The 19,897-nt window shown below is 42.7% G+C and overlaps 2 protein-coding genes across 3 annotated transcripts in view; one reads left to right on the top strand and one right to left on the bottom strand.

Moving 5' to 3' along the window:
• The first annotated feature begins 1,327 nt into the window (after positions 1–1,327).
• Positions 1,328–3,311, top strand: ftr97 (finTRIM family, member 97). The gene is made up of 3 exons (XM_068737786.1): positions 1,328–1,902; positions 2,061–2,193; positions 2,412–3,311. The coding sequence occupies exons 1-3, from the start codon at positions 1,328–1,330 to the stop codon at positions 3,165–3,167; spliced, it is 1,464 nt and encodes a 487-aa protein (XP_068593887.1). The 3' UTR covers positions 3,168–3,311.
• An 8,209-nt stretch (positions 3,312–11,520) lies between these two features.
• LOC137892468 (polypyrimidine tract-binding protein 2-like) overlaps positions 11,521–19,897 on the bottom strand; it is an 18,844-nt gene continuing 10,467 nt past the window's right edge. For both annotated transcript variants that reach the window (XM_068737612.1, XM_068737614.1), the window contains 6 exons: positions 17,275–17,308; positions 15,163–15,255; positions 14,035–14,151; positions 13,843–13,942; positions 13,665–13,742; positions 11,521–13,583 (listed from right to left, as the gene is read on the bottom strand). In XM_068737612.1, coding sequence (XP_068593713.1) covers positions 13,454–13,583; positions 13,665–13,742; positions 13,843–13,942; positions 14,035–14,151; positions 15,163–15,255; positions 17,275–17,308 — 552 coding nt within the window. In that variant the 3' untranslated portion in view covers positions 11,521–13,453. The remainder of the gene's footprint in view (positions 13,584–13,664; positions 13,743–13,842; positions 13,943–14,034; positions 14,152–15,162; positions 15,256–17,274; positions 17,309–19,897) is intronic.

Genomic DNA, 19,897 nt, shown 5'->3' with positions numbered 1-19,897 from the left:
TAAAAAGTCCCAACGAGTAAAAACCTTCTGAAAAAAATGAACTCAAATGTTTGAACATGTAAAAAAAAATCGGAATGAAAAGATTTATTATAAGTCCAAAATGAGATCTGTAGCTGTGAACAAATGAAAGAGATTTACAAGTTGTAAATCTTTTTCATTTGTTCACAGCTATGTAACACATGTGTGTGTGTGTGTGTGTGTGTGTGTGTGTGTGTGTGTGTGTGTGTGTGTGTGTGTGTGTGTTTGAGGGTGAAGAAAGTTCATTTTTTTGTAACTTGGCACGCAGGATCATGTGACAGTCACAATAGCTCACTGATAAAAACATTATTTCCTGTCTAGGGATTAAACAAAGAAGGCCGATTCGCTTTTAGATGTTTTAGAAACAGGAGGTCTTAAAATTGTTCTTAATTGTTTTTAAATCTCCTTTCCTTTTGCATTATGTTTTGATGCTTTTAATGGTTTTATGTGAAGCACTTTGAATTGCCTTGTTGTTGAAATGTGCTATACAAATAAACTTGCCTTGCCTTAAAAATCTTCATTTGACTAAATGTTTTGCAGATATTCAACATCTGTTTCTTATAGTGCATTTAATACTTGACTTGTTTCTTTACAGGGTGGTCCGTGGATATATGGTATAAGGCTAGTCTGTGCTGTGAGTGAACCGGTGCCCAGCTTGAGACCACCTGTGTGACGCTGAATGTGTGCATTTCTGACTTAAAGATAACATCTTCTGCCTCCATTTATCCATGCGCTACAATATATTGGATTCATGTTAATGTGTATTTAAAGACATTTCAATTTGTGAAAAAAAAAAATAATAATTCGCGGACCCCCTGCAATACCTCCGCGCCCCCCTAGTAGTCGCGGACTCCCTGTTGAAGACCTCTGGTTTAAACGATAACTGTCATACAGTCATGAGGTTACACACTCCGGTACAATAGGTGGCCTTAAACGTTGGTTTGTAGTCAACCAATAGAAGAAGAAGAAGAAGAAGAAGAAGAAGAAGAAGAAGAAGAAGAAGATAGTGAGCTTTACGTCAAACGAGCTAACTGGAAGACAAGTCTCTTCAAGTCCGCTTGTTGGAGAAGGCAACAACAACTGACAACAGTCTCTTAACGCCATTATGGTTTCACTTTATTTTAAGTATTACTTTAAGTATTAATTCGGTCATGAGAAGAACATTTCAAACCATCAGAAGCGAGTAAATGTGGTGACTAGCTATAGTTAGCTAGCACACGTGACCAGGCGGCGATAGCTCACGAGCTAATGTCAGTGTATTGTATTGTCAGAGCTTGATTCCGTTGTGCGGTCTGAATGCAAGAAGAAAATGTCTTTTTCGAGACCAATTAAGTACCAGAGGCGGGACCATCCTAACGGTGACATCTGCTGTGTGCCACAATGCGCCATTTCCGGGAAGTTTAACTCCGTCGTGAGTTTCCACCGCTTCCCACGGGACGAACCGACGAGAGAAAGATGGAGACGTAACGTGAGACGCAATGACTTGGTAATCAAGAACAACACGAGGGTCTGCAGTAGACATTTCGTCTCCAGGGCCGTCAGTCAAGGTGGGCGACGACGCTTGGAGCGGGGGGCCGTGCCCGAGTTGTTCGCCTGGAACGACTACTCTCTGCCGGCAGCCAGACCGACCGTCTGCGAGACAACGCATCGACCGGAGGGTGAACCAACCGGAGAGATAGAGATGGACGTTGGCTTGTTGCTTCGGTGCCACGACTACCACGCGAATCCGGAAGCGTCGTCTCTGTATACAGCGCGTGAGAAGATCGAGGCCCAGCGGCAGGAGATACAAGCGCTGCGGAAGAGGCTGCACGAGGTCACGCTGAAGCAGTCGTTCGGCTTGGAGAGGTTTCTAGCATCGGATGACGACATCCGATTCTACACCAGGTGCGTATGTATCACGTGATGTTCAACTTGTTATTGTGTCATAGTAAATGAATGAATGAAAGCTTGACATTACCCATAGAGTTACACATATAGAATAACATCGATAATGGCTCCTACTTTGAGTTAAAGGTAACAATCTGTTTCTTTCGCTCTTTTAGATTTGCTAGCTACCGCCACCTGCAGGCCTTTTGGAGACACATTGAACCTGCAACCAGCAGGATGGTGCGCGTTGGTTCAAGGTCATCATCCACTCTCAGCACCACAGCAGCTCCTGATCCAGCTGGTCAACAGGTGTGCATAGTTCACACTGTACTGTAAAATATGTGTGTGTTTAAAAGCAGCAACTGTGTCATTAAAGACACATGCATACATCTATATGAGTGCTGATTAGGGCCATTGTGGGTAAAAACTCTGTTATCTGAGATAAAAGTGGCAAATCTACAAGAAAACTCACTAATCTGCGAGATTATGGAGTCATACATTTAAAGGAAAAAACTCTCCCCCCCCAGAGCCGATGCCTCCCACAGATTGACGAACTGTTCCTGTTCCTGGTGTACCTGTCTCTGGGTCTGACGGAGAAGGATCTGGGCGATCGGTTCAACATTGTTCAGTGTGCCGTCGGCGGGATAATCAAAGCGTGGGTACATCTTCTGTACACCTTATTGGGCGTCGGGATATGGATGTCGCCTGATGCGATTAGAGCCACGATGCCGAGAGTGTTCGGCAAGTACTCCGACACACAAGTCCTCATCGACTGTACAGAGCTGAGATGTCAGATGCCTTCTTCTGTACTTGTACAGAGTAAGATGTCCTCACAGTATAAGTCCCACACCACCCTGAAAGGGATGATGGGCGTGTCACCGAACGGTGCTGTGACTTTCGTGTCCTCGTTGTACTCTGGCTCTGTCAGCGACAAAGAATTGTTCAGGCAATCGGGCATTGTCCCTCTGTTGGATAAAGACATGGCTGTAATGGTGGACAAGGGATTTGGAATCGACACCCTCGTGCCCTTCAAAGTTTACAGACTGCCTTTTCAAAGTAAGACGTCCCAGCTGTCTCAGGACCACGTGCCGGTCACTCGGGACATTGTGCGCTTAAAGATGCACGTGGAGAAGACAACCAAGAGCGTCAAAGGCAACAAACTGTTTGACACTATTATCCCTCTGACCATTGCTGGGAGCATCAACCAGCTGTTTGCGGTGGCCTGCCTCCTCACTAACTATCAGAAGAAGCCACTGGACAAGGCCTGGTGTGAAGCTCCCTGAGGTTTCATTCTTACGTCATTGGTGCTCTTTACATTTATCTGTTACTTTATTGTCCCTGTCTTTAGTTATTTCTGTTCTGTATATTGGCCAATAAAGTTGATGCAGCTGGATTTTCTTGACTTTTTCTGAAATACGACACTATGATCTTTTCTGACTTTAAATTACATCATATTCTATGTTTTTTGTGTCTTTGTATGATATAATAAACTTTGACTTTATGACAACTGTTCCTAGTATTTGATTTGATAACTACCCTGCACTCCAGTAGTGGTGTCCTGCCGGTCCTTCAGGTCCTTCAGGTCCTTCAGGTCCTGTGTCATTTCCCCCCGGTGACACCCAAGTGGAGACGCGCATCGCTGCGTGTTTGGCTGACATCTCGAAGTGGATGACGACACACCACCTCAAGCTCAACCTAGACAAAACTGAGCTACTGTTTCTCCCGGGGAAGGGTTGCCCGCACCGGGATCTGTCCATGACCATTGATGATACCGTGGTGACGCCCACTTGGACTGCGAGGAACCTGGGTGTGACCCTGGATGACCAACTGTCATTCTCAGTAAACATTTCATCCGTTACACGCTCCTGCAGATTCCTGCTCTACAACATCAGGATAATTCGTCCCTTCCTCACTGACTGGACGGTGCAGGTGCTCATCCAGGCTCTTGTCATCTCCCGCCTGGACTACTGCAACTCTCTACTCGCCGGAGCCTCGGCGTCGGCCATCAGACCTCTGGAGCTTGTCCAGAAAGCCGCAGCTCGCCTGGTGTTCAATCGCCCCAAGTTCTCCCACACAACTTCCTTTCTCCGTTCTCTACACTGGCTACCTGTAAGAGCTCGCATCCAGTTTAAGACTCTGGTGCTAGCCTACAGGGCAGTGAAAGGAACAGCTCCTTCCTATCTCCAGGCCATGGTCAAGCCCTACACCCCCGCCCGACCACTTCGCTCTGCTGCCTCGGGGCGATCGGTCGCCCCGTCGATCAGAGGTCCTGGCGGCCGATCGACCCGGTCACGTCTGTTTTCTGTCCTGGTCCCACAGTGGTGGAATGAACTTCCCACTGACATCAGGACAGCGGAGTCGCTGCCCATCTTTCAGCGCAGGCTGAAAACCCACCTCTTCAGGAAGTGCTACCCTGAGCCTTCCACTCATCACTTATTGTATTCATACTAGCTTGTTGCACTTATTGTATTCGTATTACTTATAGCACTAACTGTTTTTCTTGTTTCTGTACTTTGGCTCTGAGTTATGCTCTGCTTCATGCTCTTAGATGCTTGTTTGGAAAAGGAAATGTACTTATGACTTCTGGTGACTAGTAGTTCTTTTGATTACCAATGTTGATGCACTTATTGTAAGTCGCTTTGGATAAAATCGTCTGCTAAATGACTGTAATGTAATGTAATGTCCTCTGTTGACTCATGAGAGGTTTCTCCTGCTCCAGTAGAAGACACACACGTTTGTAGATGTCATTGTAATGGATATTAACATATTGAATGGCTTTTTGATATACAATACTATAGCTTTTTTATGTAATACTATACAATGGATGGAACGTTTTTGACGTAATAGACTTTATATGCTTTTTAATGACACACTACACAATTGGGATTTTAACGTATTTATTTACATACATATTTCTCATAATTCTTTTGGCATACTATACTACCACTTTTTAATGACATGCTATACAACATATATTTGTATACTATATTATGTTTTTCTTTTCTTTTTAAGACATACTATACTATGGCTTTTTAAAGACTCTTAATGAAATACTAAACTATGGCATTGTAATGAGGTTTTATGACATACTATAGTATACACACTATAGTGTGTATACTATAGTATATACACTAGTATACACTATAGTGTATACTAGTGTATATACATACACTAGTATACACTATAGTGTATACACTATAGTTCAATGTCTTTTTTAACTTTTTATGGCATTCTATACTATGACTTTAACTTTACAAACTATAGTCTGAAGTTTTTATGACATTTTTTACAACATTTTCATGGCATGCTGTTATATGACATGTTACATTTTATTAATACTTTCTTTTGACTACACTGTGACATTATTTATGACATGTATAGTATGACTTTCTTTCATACATTTGATGACATACTGTATTTATTGTTTATGGCATACTATACTTTGAAATATTTAATGACATTTTCTGTGAACAGTGGTTTTATCTGGACCCTGGTCCTGCTGACACCTACTGCTAATATTACTATTAACAATGGTCACATAGCTATTGCTGATACCATTACTGCATTTGTTATTGTTATTCTACTACATCCACTGCTGCTGTTATTAGTAGTTGTAATGTTTCCATCATTATTCTGCTTACTACTCTCATATGCATCATTTCTGTCATATGCATTGACTGTGTTGTAACTCTGTACACATGACATCTCTCACACTTCATCATAGAGGATCCTCTCTGAGCTCTCTTCTTCTTCTCTCCGTTTAAGACTTCTTCCTGTTCTGATGTGAGGGTCAAAGGTCAGAGGATGTCACACGTGTACAGGTTGTAAATCTCTCTGAGGCTGATTTGTGATTTTGGGCTGTACAAAATAAATTGAATTTTTATGACGTACTTTATTTTCATGGCATACATGACTTCTTTTTTTTATCGCATGCTATGCTTTACTTACATTTGATGACATTTTATGGCATAGTTTACTATTTGTTAACGTTTATTCATGATATGCTATACAAGGACTTCTTTTAATGACACACTATATTTTTTTTATGGCATGCTTTTACTTTTTTAATGAACTATATAGTTCTACTTTTGATAATATACTATAAAATTGTCATGACATACTATACCATTGCATTTTTTATGACACTTCAATTTATTTGGCATATTATACAATGATATTTTCGTGGCATATAAAATGTTTTTTATATTATTTATACATTATTTTTTACTATACTAGGATATTTTTATATTATTTATACATTATTTTTTACTATACTAGGATATTTTTTATGACATCCTATATTCTAAAATAAATTTGATGGCATACTATACTAAGCATTTCTTATGACATTCTAAATGATTATCAATCTCCATTGATAAGATGACAGACATCCTTTATTTGTAATGGTGGCTACAGCTCCTGTAGTGGGTCGGTTTCATGACTTCAGCCAACAGGTGAGTCGGGTCGGGTAGGTGAACAGTCTGGACCTCCGAACTGGCCGCCAGTGTTCCTTCAGCTCCTGTTGAGCTCAACACAGTAGCACCTGGTTTAAACCTCCGTCCACCATCTGTATGAGGCAACCGTTGCCTGATGATGTCATCCTGTAGACAGTCTCACTGAAACTGTATCCCTCTCCATTCTCCTCTCATACACTGTGTGTGTGTGTGTGTGTGTGTGTGTGTGTGTGTGTGTGTGTCCGTTAGGTCATGTAGTAAGGGCTCTTTAATGACACATTGTGACGGATGACAGATAAAAGATTACACTTTTTATATTTGAGTCTCTTTTCAAAGAAACTCCTCTCAGCAACTTCAACTTTTGTATCACTGTTACTCCTGTGTATATATAACTAGTGTTTTCTTGGTGATACGGGGGTTTCAGATGTCTTCTGTCTGTGTGGTGTCAGTCAAATATTCTTCTAATCCATAAACCTCTATAATTATTATTCTGAGTTTGAGGTTTCCTACTCTGGAGACAGAGTAGACTTCAGGACTTGGCTCACACTGACCTCTGATGGATCACAGAGGAACTGCATCTAATGCCGACACTGCATTTATAATAAGTAACAGGTTTTCAAGTATTTCTTTCACATACTGTATGGGGAGTTTGCATTGGCGTTACAATAAAAAATAAATAAAATATATAAGTAAGTACTGCAGACAGCCAAGAAACTAAATGGCAAAATATTGTCTATCGACTGTGCAAGAGTTAGAAGTATATTGTATGAATGTGTGCAATTATTTATAGAGATGATAATTCAAACGAAGTCCAAAGATGTGCATTAATGTAACTCATTGTGATTGATGTTGGTGTCTGTGGGGCGGGATGGGCCTTATTGATGAGGCCAGCTGCAGCTGGAAAGAGGTCCTGATGGACCGCAGCCTCCAGCCCGAGGGGAGTGTTCCAAACAGTTTGCGTCCATGGTGAAATGGAATGGCGACAATATTTCCCGCCCGCCTCGGGGCACTGGAGACGTGCGGGTCCTGGAGAGACGGCAGATTGCAGACAATCATCTTCTCCGTAGAGCGAATGATGCGCTGCAGTCTGCCCTCGTCATTGGCAGTGGCGGCGGCGTACCAGATGGTGATGGAGGAGGTGAAGATGGACTCAGGGTTAGGGTTAGAAGTGCACCATCATTGTCTTTGGCAGGTTGAACTTCTTCAGCTGCCTCAAAAAGTACATCCTCTGTTGTGCTTTTTTGACGACAGAGCTGATGATCAGCTCCAACTTGAGGTCCTGGGTGCCCAGGAAGCGCAAGGAATCTACCGCGTTGACTAAAATCTATAACCATCTCCACTGTCTTCAGAGCATCTAGCTCTTGGTTGTTTTGTCCGCACCAGGTCACGAGATAGTCAGTCTCCCACCTGTAGTCAAACTCATCCCAACAGGAGACGAGTCTAATGAGGGTTGTGTTGTCCACGAGGCATGTCTCCCAAGCTGAGATCTTGTCCTGCAGCAGAGACGAGATAATGGTGTTGAGGGCCGAGCTGAACAAACAGGATCCTGGTGTAGGTTCCTGACGAGTCCAGCTGCTGGAGGAAGAAGCAGACGGCCATGTTGACTGCATAGTCTACAGACCTGTTGACTTTGTAGGTGAACCGCAGGGGTTCCAAGGTGGGACAGTACAAGCAGAGCAGACAAAAGCAGAGTTGTTTGCTGAGAGCTACTGTTGGAGTTTCTCAGGTATTCATTTTGCCTCTCACTGCCTTGCTAAACCTGTGCTTTTGACTCTTTAAACCTAACCTCCGTCACGCTTCTCCACTTTCCGACCGTAGCTGTCTGAGCTGAGCGGTGAACCGGGGTTTGTCGTGGTTTTTAAAACTCCTTTCTGTACAGCAGTCCTCACAGAAGCTTATGTAAGCACATACAACGATCCTCCACGGCTCTGCTGTTCCACGTCTTAGACGTCGGCCGGTTTACAAAGTCTTAATTTCTGAATCAGGCGTGACGTGGTCAGAGTGTCACGGTGCAGCGTGGGTGATGGTGTGATAGGTGCTATTGATTGATCCTCCCTGTTAGAGGTTTTACGGCCCCAGGGTAAACCCAGAAGACGCTAGAGAGATTATATATCTCATATGACCTGGGAACGTGGCTTGGGAGAGGGGAATGCCCTGCTTAGCATGCTGCCTTCTCGACTGGGTCCTGCATAAGACGATGAAAATAAATGAATGGCTACAAGGTGTTTATATACTGTCATTTCATTCAGTGGTGTACCAGATACTATCTACAGCTGAATGCTCATAAAATAAAAGACTGGCTCTCGGCACCCCCAGCACATCACCGCTGGGAGAGTCGAGCAGGTTGACAGTTTGGAATCACACTGTACCATAAACTCAGTTTGGACTCACACACCACTGACATCCACAAACTTGCCAGCAAAGACTCTCTGTTGCCCCCCCCACCCACCACCCCACACCCCGCCTTCTGTTACTGCTTTACAAAAGCACACTCTACTGCTCCCCCTGTTTTCTCACCATGCTGTCCATCTCCAACAAGAACAACGTGTCCCACACTGCTTCTAAAATCATCGGTCCACCAATCCCCCAACCTCTCTGATCTCAATAACAGAGCCGTCGCTCGCGTGGCAATCACCAAAGCATGTGACCCTGGACACCCCCTCAACCCAGTTTCCACTCTACTCCCATCTGGTCGAAGATACAGAACACTCGGATGGAAAACGGCACGTTTTAGTAGAAGTTTTGTCTCCTCTGCCATAGCAGTGCTAAATGACAAGAATGTACTTGGATTAGTATTTTAGTCTGCATCTAACAAGTCAATTTGATGTTTTATTGATCCTTATATGATATACATGTAAGATATATACTTTGTCCAGCTGATGACTTTAGTTGTGTTTTAAAGATGCAGTGTGTAGGATGTGGCGGCATCTAGAGGTGATGTTGCAGATTGCAACCAACCATTTGTAAAATACAAATATTAGGATGCAGACGTTTCTAATGGTATCAACTGACCCTTTACTAAACCCTGCTGCGACTGCGTCAAGCTGTCAGAGCTACCATGGTGCCCACACTGTCACTAACTGCACTCTTTAAACACGTTACATCATTTTGGGAAAAATTTAAAAACGATTTCCGATTTGAAGGATATAGACAGGATGTTAAACTGATTCAGGTTAAAATAATAAAGATATATATTCATGCTAAGGCTAGTTAATGATGTGCTAACGTACTCTGCTAATGTTAGCCCCACAGGTTTTTTATGTAGAAACATAACGTTTTTAGAATCTTATATTTCCTTCCAACCTCTCCGGGTAACGAGTATCACTATTACACAACGTTTAAATCCACTAATACAGGCTGAAGATGAAGAAACTAGTGCATGAGAGTCTGGTCGGACCCCGGTCAGAGCCGGCGCGAAGCTACGCTATGATTGGCCAGTCGACGTTCGAGGGCTTTGAAAAGCCAAAGTCGCTCCTTTGAGTCCCTTTGATGAAAAACAGAACGAGGTTACATTTTCATGTCACCTGTAGAACGGAAAAGGATTTGTTTTCACCTTAAATCTAACAGGGGCCCCTGATGGAGCTTTATTTAGTGTGTCAGTCCTGCTGATCACTGCCTTCACACTTTATAAAGAAGGATTACAAAGCAATCTGTGCAGCTGCTGAGGCTCCAGCCTGACCAAACCACGCCTGATTAAACCAAAGACTGGTAATTAACCAAAATGAGTGTATTAGTCTATATTTACTCTCTCTTTTGTGCTCTCTGTTCAACAACTTGCTGTGCCACAATAAGACCTTCATTAGTGACTATTTGATGAAGAAATCAAAGAATGACAGACCGATGAGAGTGTCCTCCCACTATTTCTTCAGAATAAAGCAGCACTACACAGCTCTGGTTCATGAGGTAACCTTGGGATGTGATGGAGAAGGAGTCGGAGCCAGAATCCAGCGTGTCAGCAGCATGACTTCTGATTTAAACCAGCACTGGAAACAGGATCATCCTGGATATTTACAAGAGACCTGCTGCAAAAGGAGTTCTATCAGCAGGATACAGTGACATCTGGACACGTCAGACAGAATGTGCAGATGTTTTGGGGGTTCACTCCAACTTTGATATAAAGTTACCCTTTGAGTTTTCTTGTTAATCAGTGTGCCACAGCAACTTTATGGTTAACTTTAAGTTTAATTATGACACCACGCCAAAATTTAAATCTCCAACGGATCTGTAATTTTATTCCATATTGCAACATTTGAAAAACAAAAAGGCATTGATCTCCCATAATCAGGATATCGTAGTTATATATGAGAACACTATACAGGAAGGCTGCCATCCTTCCACCAATCTGGTTCACCAACAATAACCTTCATAAATTCTGCTAAATATGCAGCGAGCACGAGCCAATCAGAGGCGGAATAAGGCAGGAACGTGAGTCAAAACGTACGTTATCACTCATGCACAGCTCCATTATCACCATGTCAGCGTTCCACGTCCAGATCGATCCGTCATTGCGCCGACTCTCTCAGATCACGGGCCGGTTTCTTTGGTACCAGTGACGGGAGAATCACACAGCAGAGCTGGTACAGAATGCCTCACTGCAGGTTACGCTGTAGTTTTAAAGTGCTTTGGTTTTATGGTCCATATGTGCCGAGGTCAGACCTAAAACGCATATAAAAACACACCTATGAACATTCACAAAGTTCAGTTATAATCATTAAAAAGTCCCAACTTAAAGAGACGAAGCACTTCTTTTGAATAAATAAGTGGGTTAAAGATGTTCAGTAAATGAGATACTGAAGTGTAAAAACAATCAATGAGCCTTCTCAGCTTGTCTCTATGTGATATAAAAATACATTTACTATAAATAAATGTGTACAAAAAATCAGTTCAGAAAGTCTGACTGTTCCTTTAAGGTTTCATACACAGTTTTCAGATGTTTGATTCACACAATTAAGTTGCATTTTTATTGAGCACAGATTTTTCTGTTCCAACCGGACCACAAAGACTGAACCAACTGTGTTGTGCCGTTAGGCTGAAGGTTCAGAAACACTGAACAGGAGAACCCGGACTGCACAGAGAGATCAGAGGAGGAACTCATCGTGACCCTCGTGGGGGAAACAAGCGGCCTCAGCAGAAACGTAGACAGAAAAGTTGAGAGGAAGAAGTGAGAGCAGAGAGACAGAACTGAGCAGAGTGAGAGAAGTTTTATTGACAGGTAGGATACAGATGAGAGCAGAGGCCTGAACCGAGACCGGACACACACACACACGCAAATACGTCTGGGCTCGTTGGTAGAAAAGATGTGTTTGATTTGGGCTGATCTGAAATTTTACTAAAAAAGAAAATGTACAACAATCTGCTAAAAAGAAAAACTGTAAGTAAAGAACCGGAGACGAGTGATAAAATAAAAAGCCACTTTAAAGAAGACATGTTGTCATGTTAGACAAACAGAGGTCCACTTCTATCTGAGAAGAACTAAAGAATCGGTTTCTACCGTTTACAACAAGATCAACAGACTTCACCGGTAAAGTAATCTGTTTTAAGACACAACAGATCAAATCAGACCACAGACTAAAGGCACATGTACTTTGGTCCCAACAGGCCTCCTCCCAAAATCAGAGACCAAGACCAGAATCACATGAAACCGTGTCCAAACAGACAGCATTAGCATGCATCCTGTGTATGGTGTGTGTGTGTGTGTGTGTGTGTGTGTGTGTGTGTGTGTGTGTGTGTGTGTGTGTGTGTGTGTGTGTGTGTGTGTACCCACTAACATCATGGTCTATAAAAGACTGGGATTTAAACTTGACAGGAACCTCTATTCTTTGATGAAATATCAGTGCATGTCAGCAATGTGTTGATGTCAATACTAGTAGAAAGAAAATGTCCTAAAACGTCCTCGTAGAAGTGGTCCGACGCTGCTTTCAATCGTGTAGAAACAGTTGAAAGTGTGCCAGTTAAGAAAAAACTGCCTCTGAAATTTAGAAACTGCACGACAAGTAGTTCCCTTTAAAGGATTTCTGGGTACTGAAGTCCTCAAAACGTAGTTCCATCTGGTATTTAAACTACATTTTAAAGTGATTCTGTGTAGTGCAGCAAAATGGTCAAATCTGCAAGCTGTTCTAGTGAAGGGGCGCCAACATGCCTACAAAGTATAAAAGTGGGTGCTGGTAATGTAAAACTGGTCATATTTACATTTAACTTGAACCTTTAGTAACAACCCCATCTACTCCCTCATGCTCGCTTGGAAAAATGCTTTCAAAAAAAGAATAATTAGATTGCACCAAAACACACAAATGATACATGTGGAGGAGTGAACCAGCACACTGAGGATGTGTCAGAAACTGCACACCGATGATGGCCGCCCACAAAAGGAGCGAGTCGGCACACGTCAGACGACGTGGAGGAGATGAGTCGGTCATGACGGAGATGTGTTGGAGTTACTACCACAAAGAACACGAGTTCAGACATCGGATGGCAGTTTGGGGATCGAAACGGTGTTTGATTGGAAACACTGAAGAATTGCTAGTTGGTTCAAGTAGCGACTCAATGTACAGAGAAAAAACAGATCACTAATTACAGAAAACCTCAACTGGAAAATCAAGGAAAAATAGACTACGACTATATTGACAGGTGGATAGGGCAACGCAATAAAAAAAAACAGCTATTTCAAATGATAAAGGATTAGATTCAAAACTCTCCGCCGCTTTAAAGAGTGACAGCAGGCTTCGGTCAACAGTGTGCACCTGTAGCCACACCCACCCAGCAGTGATGTCACGCTGTACTTCTACATCACTGCAGCCAGGTGACAAGCTGAGCCACAGGAGAGAAAGTCTTTGAGATGGTCACAGTCTGATGTATGTGCTGCTTCTACTGGTCAATATTTGCTCTGTGGATTTTGGATTTCTCTCAATATTTTCACTGAAATACTTTTCTACATTTCTAATGTGTTACGTTGTGTTTGAAGCTTTTGGACATCGAAGCACATTTCACTGATAAAATATCGTACTGTCAAATTAAAGGGTAAGAGGAGGTTTAACAGAAAACGTAGAAGAGACGACAAATGGTAGTGACTTCCTCGCTCGTCACAGATCTTAAGGTTTAGGAGTCAGCTGTGGGGGTCAGATGGTAGACTTTGAAAAGGAAACTTTCAGGTGGTGATTCCCTCCCATGTCGTAGTTGTGAAGGTCCATTAGAGTCTGGATGGCCTCCTCTGCCGACGTCATCTGGATCAGGGCCATCTTACGGTCCCTAGTGAGGAAAGAGACAAACGGTTCAATACGAGTGCACCGCCTCGTGTCTGAAAGAGCGTCACAGTGAAGTGCTTCTTACTGGAAGAACTTGAAGGCCTTGACGGTTCCTCCACTGTTGGAGAACAGAAGACGTAGATCATCCTCTCCAACTGCATCCCTGGACATCCAAAGACAAGCTGTTAAGGGTCTTGAAGCAGAGTAGCATGAAGCCAAAGTGATCGGACTGATGTGATGAACATGTGTAGTGGATGTACTACCTGACGTTGGAGAGGTGAAGAGTTGCAGAGGGAGGAAAGATGTTCTGGAAGTTCTTGGATCCCGGCTTCTTAAAGCGATGGAGTGGCGAGCCAGAAAAATCTGTCCAACAAAAAAAAGAATAAAACATTTAAATAATATTAAAATACAATATTTACCAGACTTTTCTGATCTGGCTGTTAAGAAACTCTTACCTTTAGTGAGCAGTTGGTCATCCAATCCTTCTCTGGGCAAAGCCACAGTCTGATGTTTCGACAGAGTCACTCTCATCACTTTACCAAACACCTTTTGACCATTCAAGTGGCTCATTGCTGCGGGTGAGGAAAGACAGAAATATGGAATGAGTGTAAAAGCTGTTTTCTAATACATCAATCACATCACATTTGTGGTAAAAAAGGTATCGAGGAAGAGACCGATGCTACAGTGGTTTTCAACAAGTAAACCTTGCAATTAAAGGGATAGTTGACAATTCTTTTGGAGTGGGATAGGATGACGTACTTATCCATACAACAATTACTTTGTTTTAAAGGCAGTAATAGACCAGCAACTCCTTCAAAGGTTAGAGAGCTGCTTTAGTTCCCCGTCAGAGGCTGACTGACGGCAAGATACAGTAAAAACATCCTCAATAAAAGGGTACACTTAAACTGATAGACATTCTTTTAGGTGTCTAAAATACGTCCACAGCAGTACCTTACTTCCTGTCTGTTTCTACCAACACCATCTACTGTAGTAAAACACTGACCCGACCCAAACCATCCCTTTAAGATCTGAAGATATTCTACGGTGGTGATTGATATTAGGCCACTAAGTTGTAAAGACCTGCCCAGTGACTACACACAGAAGGTGTCTCTAAAGCTAACTGGCACAGTTACAGTGAGGTGGGAACTGATGTTGATTAAAGTGCACGGTCCGTGGTAAATAAATAGACATAAAGGATCTAAATAACTGGACCAAATTCTCACATTGTGATGTGAGAACATCAATAAATATTTATCATTTTTGCTGGTACCCAAACTGATTATATATATATATATATATATATATATATATATATATATACATAGTGTAAAAATGATAGATAAGATATTATGCTGCATTTCAATTGTTATATACAATATTTCAAATGCTCAGTTTCAGAGAAAACGTACATTGATTTCTCATCTTTCATTGTCTAGCAGTTACCTTTCAAAATGCCATGTATATTTAAATGATACCCGAGCCATTGGGCCTACCAAGTGTGCATATCAGGACTTAAACAATTCTTATATATAAATAATCCTATTTTGCAGTCCAGTACTAGTTTGCCTACTGCATAAACTCACCCAGCTGAGCCTGGTTGCCATCGGACAACTGTATCAGAGCACTGTCCTTTTTGTTGTAGAGGATCTTCACCCTCTGGACGTCACCATAGACCCCTGAAGGTAGAGAGAGAGCGAGAGAGGCAGACCAAGAGAGGGAGGGAGAGAGAGAGAGAGCGAGAGAGAGCAGGGTGGAGCAGAAGATGAGGAGGAGGACAGAACAGACAGAGCAGGAGAGATGGAGCCGACCAAGATAAAAAAGGAGAGGTGTGAAGGATGGAAGGAATAAAGTTAGTACAAGAAAGACAAATGAAAAGAAAAGATGGAATCTTCCCATTTCACTTCCACTAGAAACTCAACCAAACCCTTCAGTACACCCCGAGTGGTTTAATCTGTCAACCAGCGAGACACATCAGCTGAGCTTTACCATTGACATACACCTGAAAGTGGGGATTATAAATGGACAGTGTGAGAAAAACAACTTTTAAAACACATGCACTAACCTAAGAAAGGATATGGTGTACGGTGAAACATGTGCAGTAAGAAGACCTGAAAAAATGTAGTTCTTTTTAGGCCTTTTATGAAGATCATTTTAGACTTTTTAAAAGATCTGTGGAGCTGAGCTACAACTGGTCCAACAAGTGTAAGGATTACATATTGTAATACTGCTGGCTGGTAGACAGTCTAATGTGACCAATGAGAAGGTGAACTGTGACTGCACTCGATTGGTACAACATCTGGAGAAAAAGGCAAAGAGAGGCAGAAAGGTTTTTACGAGCTAGAATGAGTCTTAGTGAGAACACTGGACAGTCATGACCAACTTAAGCAATAAAGTGGTGAGAACATAAACACTGCAATAATCCATACAGACTCCAGAAGAAATCACTAGACAGTCCACTCACAGAGGAGAGCGTTTCAGTTTTAGTTACTTATGGAATTAAATGCCAGGATGAAATCTTTTCTATCTTGCTTTTTGCTATTACAAAATAAGAGCGCAGTGAGAAATAAGAGTTTAGCAATTCTGGTATCACTAAGTCCCGCCCTCAAACGCAGACTGGCCAATGGTGGCGTAGCTACGTCCAGCTTTTCCCAGGGTCTGACAACTATCCAGCCCTGCAATAGACTCATCAATGGTTTCAGAGTTTCTTCATGTTCAGGCTGCTTTAGTGGACGTGCAGCTTGTTAAACGTTGTGTGATAGTGATACTCGTTACACTGAAGGAGATTTAAGTTTCTAAAGCGTTATGTTTCTAAGTAAAAAAACCTGTGGAGCAGACATTCAGTACATCAGCATATCAATAACTAGCATTAGCACTTCTATGCTACGCTAGCTACCGAATGTATTCACATGCTGCTTTAGCTTTTTAATGGTTGCAACAGTGAGTATAGAGGAACAGAGTTGTTCCTTCATTTCATTGTCTTCTGTCCGGATCACCAGGTGATTTTTACACTGATCTGTAGCTTTAGCTTCTATCTTTATCTTCTAGTTTTCACTGCTAATTCAGTTTGACATCCTGGAAATACCCTTAAAAACACATGTTGTAGACCCTTCTGTCTGCAGCCACAGCTATGTATTCAGGGAGTGCAGTTAGTGACAGTGTGGGCTCCATGGTAGCTCTGACAGCTTGGAGTAGCAGCAGGGGGCGGAGCTTAGGAAGGGTCAAATGGGCACTGGATCCCTTATGGAACAACACCTACTCCTTCCCTTCATCTAACAGATCGGCTGTGTTGTCCTATCAGGGCTCTAATGACGCATCATGCTGTGATCATGATGATTTCACATTCAACATGTTTGCAGTTTGTATTGTGAAGGAGCTGCAGGAGGTGCTGGCTTGACAGTCACAAACCTCAGTGTTTATTAGATTTGGAGGTTTCACGTCACATTTTCGTATGAGCATGACATCACATGAATGATTTTGGTGTCTTTGTTCTCATCAGTTTAGAGATAAGATGACCAAACAGACAATCCCAGACTCACTTCTCACTCAAAGTAGAGACAGTTGCATACAATATAAGGAGGCTTGTAGATGCAAGGAGATAAGGAGGAATAGCGTGTCCACGACATCACTGAAGAAAGCGAACAAAATTGGATTAACAGAGAGAGATATACAGATAGAATAGAAGAGGTTGAACATACCGAAGAGGGTAAAGAGACTTTGAGGCGTGACCATCTTTAGAGAGAGAGACCGCAGAGCAGAGGACAGGAAGAGGAGGAGCAGAGGAGGAGGAAGAGGAGAGACGAAGGTAGAGATCAGACCGCCCAGCGTTGGACGAGGGGGGAGGTGGTGGTTTCCATGGTGATGAGGGGTGGAGCAAAGATGGAGGGCATGGGGAGGGGGTTGGGGGAGGGGGGTCAAAACGGCAAACCCAAAGTCGGGTTGGACCGGAGTAAGTGAACAGAGGAAAGGAGGTGGAACCAAAATTGGGTAAACGTACATGATGGGGAAGGGAGGGGGAGGGGTTTAAGGAGAGTGTAGAACATTAAAGGGTGTTTGGCCGAATGGAAAGAAAATAAACGTGTTAAGGTAGGAGCAGAGGAGGGGAGGATAGGAGGCAGGGAAGGGAGAAAGGAGGAGAGGAGGACAAAAACCAAAGCAGAGGTCAGTAAACAGAGCATCAGTGGAACATCAACGGAGTCCGAATGATCGTTGGTCAAACACACACACACACACACACACACACACACACACACACACACACACACACACACACACACACACACACACACACACACACACACACACACACACACACACACACACACACACACCTTCCAGTTCTGTTATCGCACGCACATTCCCTGCTGGATGCATTTATCAGTGAGGAGAAGAACGGATGGGAGGAAGGTAGAAAATAATAAATAATGAATAAAGCATGAGATAAATAAGAGAATGAAAGTGATTGGCAGGAGATATCAAACCAAAAGGGGGCAGAGCCATGAAGCAGATGGCCAACCAGATCCCATGAAGGTACCGGTATCAGAAGGACTGCTGACTATGACCGGTAGATCAGACACGTGGAGAGGAACTGTATATAAAAACAACCAACTTCAATTTGATTACAATAAGATATTTTCATTGCTTTCAAGGTAGAAAATCCTCAAAAACAATTAACAAATCTCACTACTAAATAATGGAACGCGGGTCAGTTTGACATTTCTTTTGGTTCAGCAGGATGTCCAGCATCCCACAGGAGACCTGTGTCGTCATGGTGTCAACAACCTTTGAATTTGACGCTCGCTATACTAAGTTAAGAGTCCACGACTGATGAGCCTTTTAGTTTGACGTGTTAATTCACACTGCCATTAAAATCATATCTGGACGTCCAAGATTCTTCACCGTGAAGTTTGGAGCAATTCTAAGATCATCGCCACGCCACATATTAAAATACAGGACGTGATGTCATAGAATCCATCATCACTGGCAGATGTTTTATATTAAAATTATTCTTTTGGGTCTCGCAAAGGGGTACAACGGTCATTTAAAAAAATTATATTTTTCAGGAGGCGCGAAAACATGACAGCAAAAATACTGCAACCTGTTTATGAACGTGCATATTGCGAGGAAAAGAAATAAATGGAGTATAGAATTTCAACAACTTTTGAAGAAATAAACATGATGTTCCTTTCTGAATCCATTTATTTAAACAATTAACACGTATGAGCCTCCAGTGTTGTCCACTGGAACGGAGAATCCGCGACAGGATTTCAGCACATGTGGTAACCGTCAACCCGCTTAGCAGCAGAGACGCCATGTTCTGTTTGGTAGCATAGCTAGTTAAGCAGGAAGCAGCATTCGCCATCTAGTTCCAGAAGTACAGAGATGGGATAGTCTGAGATGCTGGTGTGCTGTTCCTCTGTCTTATAAGTGTGCATTGTTAACATTAAATAGATTCACATAGTCACCGCATATATCTTCTTTTTTAAATGGCCGTTGTTCCTCATTAAACCTCTAAACGGTAAGAAAAGTTAGCCTCAGCTACCTGGAAACAGTGTACTCCGACCATGGATGTCAATCTGTCCATTTGATGACACAGTTAAGAAAGTGACTGGAAAACTATCCTGGAGACTCAACACTCACGACATGAAGAACGGCCACACCACACCACACTCAACCACTACCAAGCCACTGCTATGTATTGAGCACACTCCCACGCGTGCGCAGGAGCTGCCGATTGGTCACCGGAGAGAACGGAGTGACTTTACCAGAAGAGTGAAAACCACCACTCCACTACGAAGTCCCTCTCAAAAAGGGAGAGGGACAGAGACAGAGACAGAGAAAGAGGACTCTGACAGAGAGGTGGAACACACACAAACAGATAGTGTCGCTGTAGAGGTACAGATGAATATTACAAGGATGTAGGTGTTCAGTTCAGAGAACACCGCACAGCTTTGACAACAGAACAGGTCTCATATGAAGACACAATGTGGACAAACATTAAGAAGCTGACATTGAAGTTAGCCTCTGTGACAGTCCAGGAAGAACAAAAATCACACACACACACACACACACACACACACACACACACACACACACACACACACACACACACACACACACACACACACACACACACACACACACACACACGGAAGAAAGTAACCCATGTCAGAATTTTTTATATATTTTGTTATGTACCGTAATGAAAGAAGAAGTTCAGCACGATACAATTAACAGTGATGGCGGTCTACTGAATCCATCTGAGAAAGTTATTTTTTCATTGTAGTGCTTGCCAAGTTCCATTAGGATGTATGTATTCAC

This window comes from Cebidichthys violaceus, unplaced genomic scaffold (genome assembly GCF_023349555.1).
Source record: "Cebidichthys violaceus isolate CVI_PGR_0920_01 unplaced genomic scaffold, fCebVio1.0.p SCAF_8, whole genome shotgun sequence".
In the NCBI taxonomy this organism is placed as follows: Eukaryota; Metazoa; Chordata; class Actinopteri; order Perciformes; family Stichaeidae; genus Cebidichthys; species Cebidichthys violaceus.
This window is presented reverse-complemented; position numbering and strand designations above follow the sequence as displayed.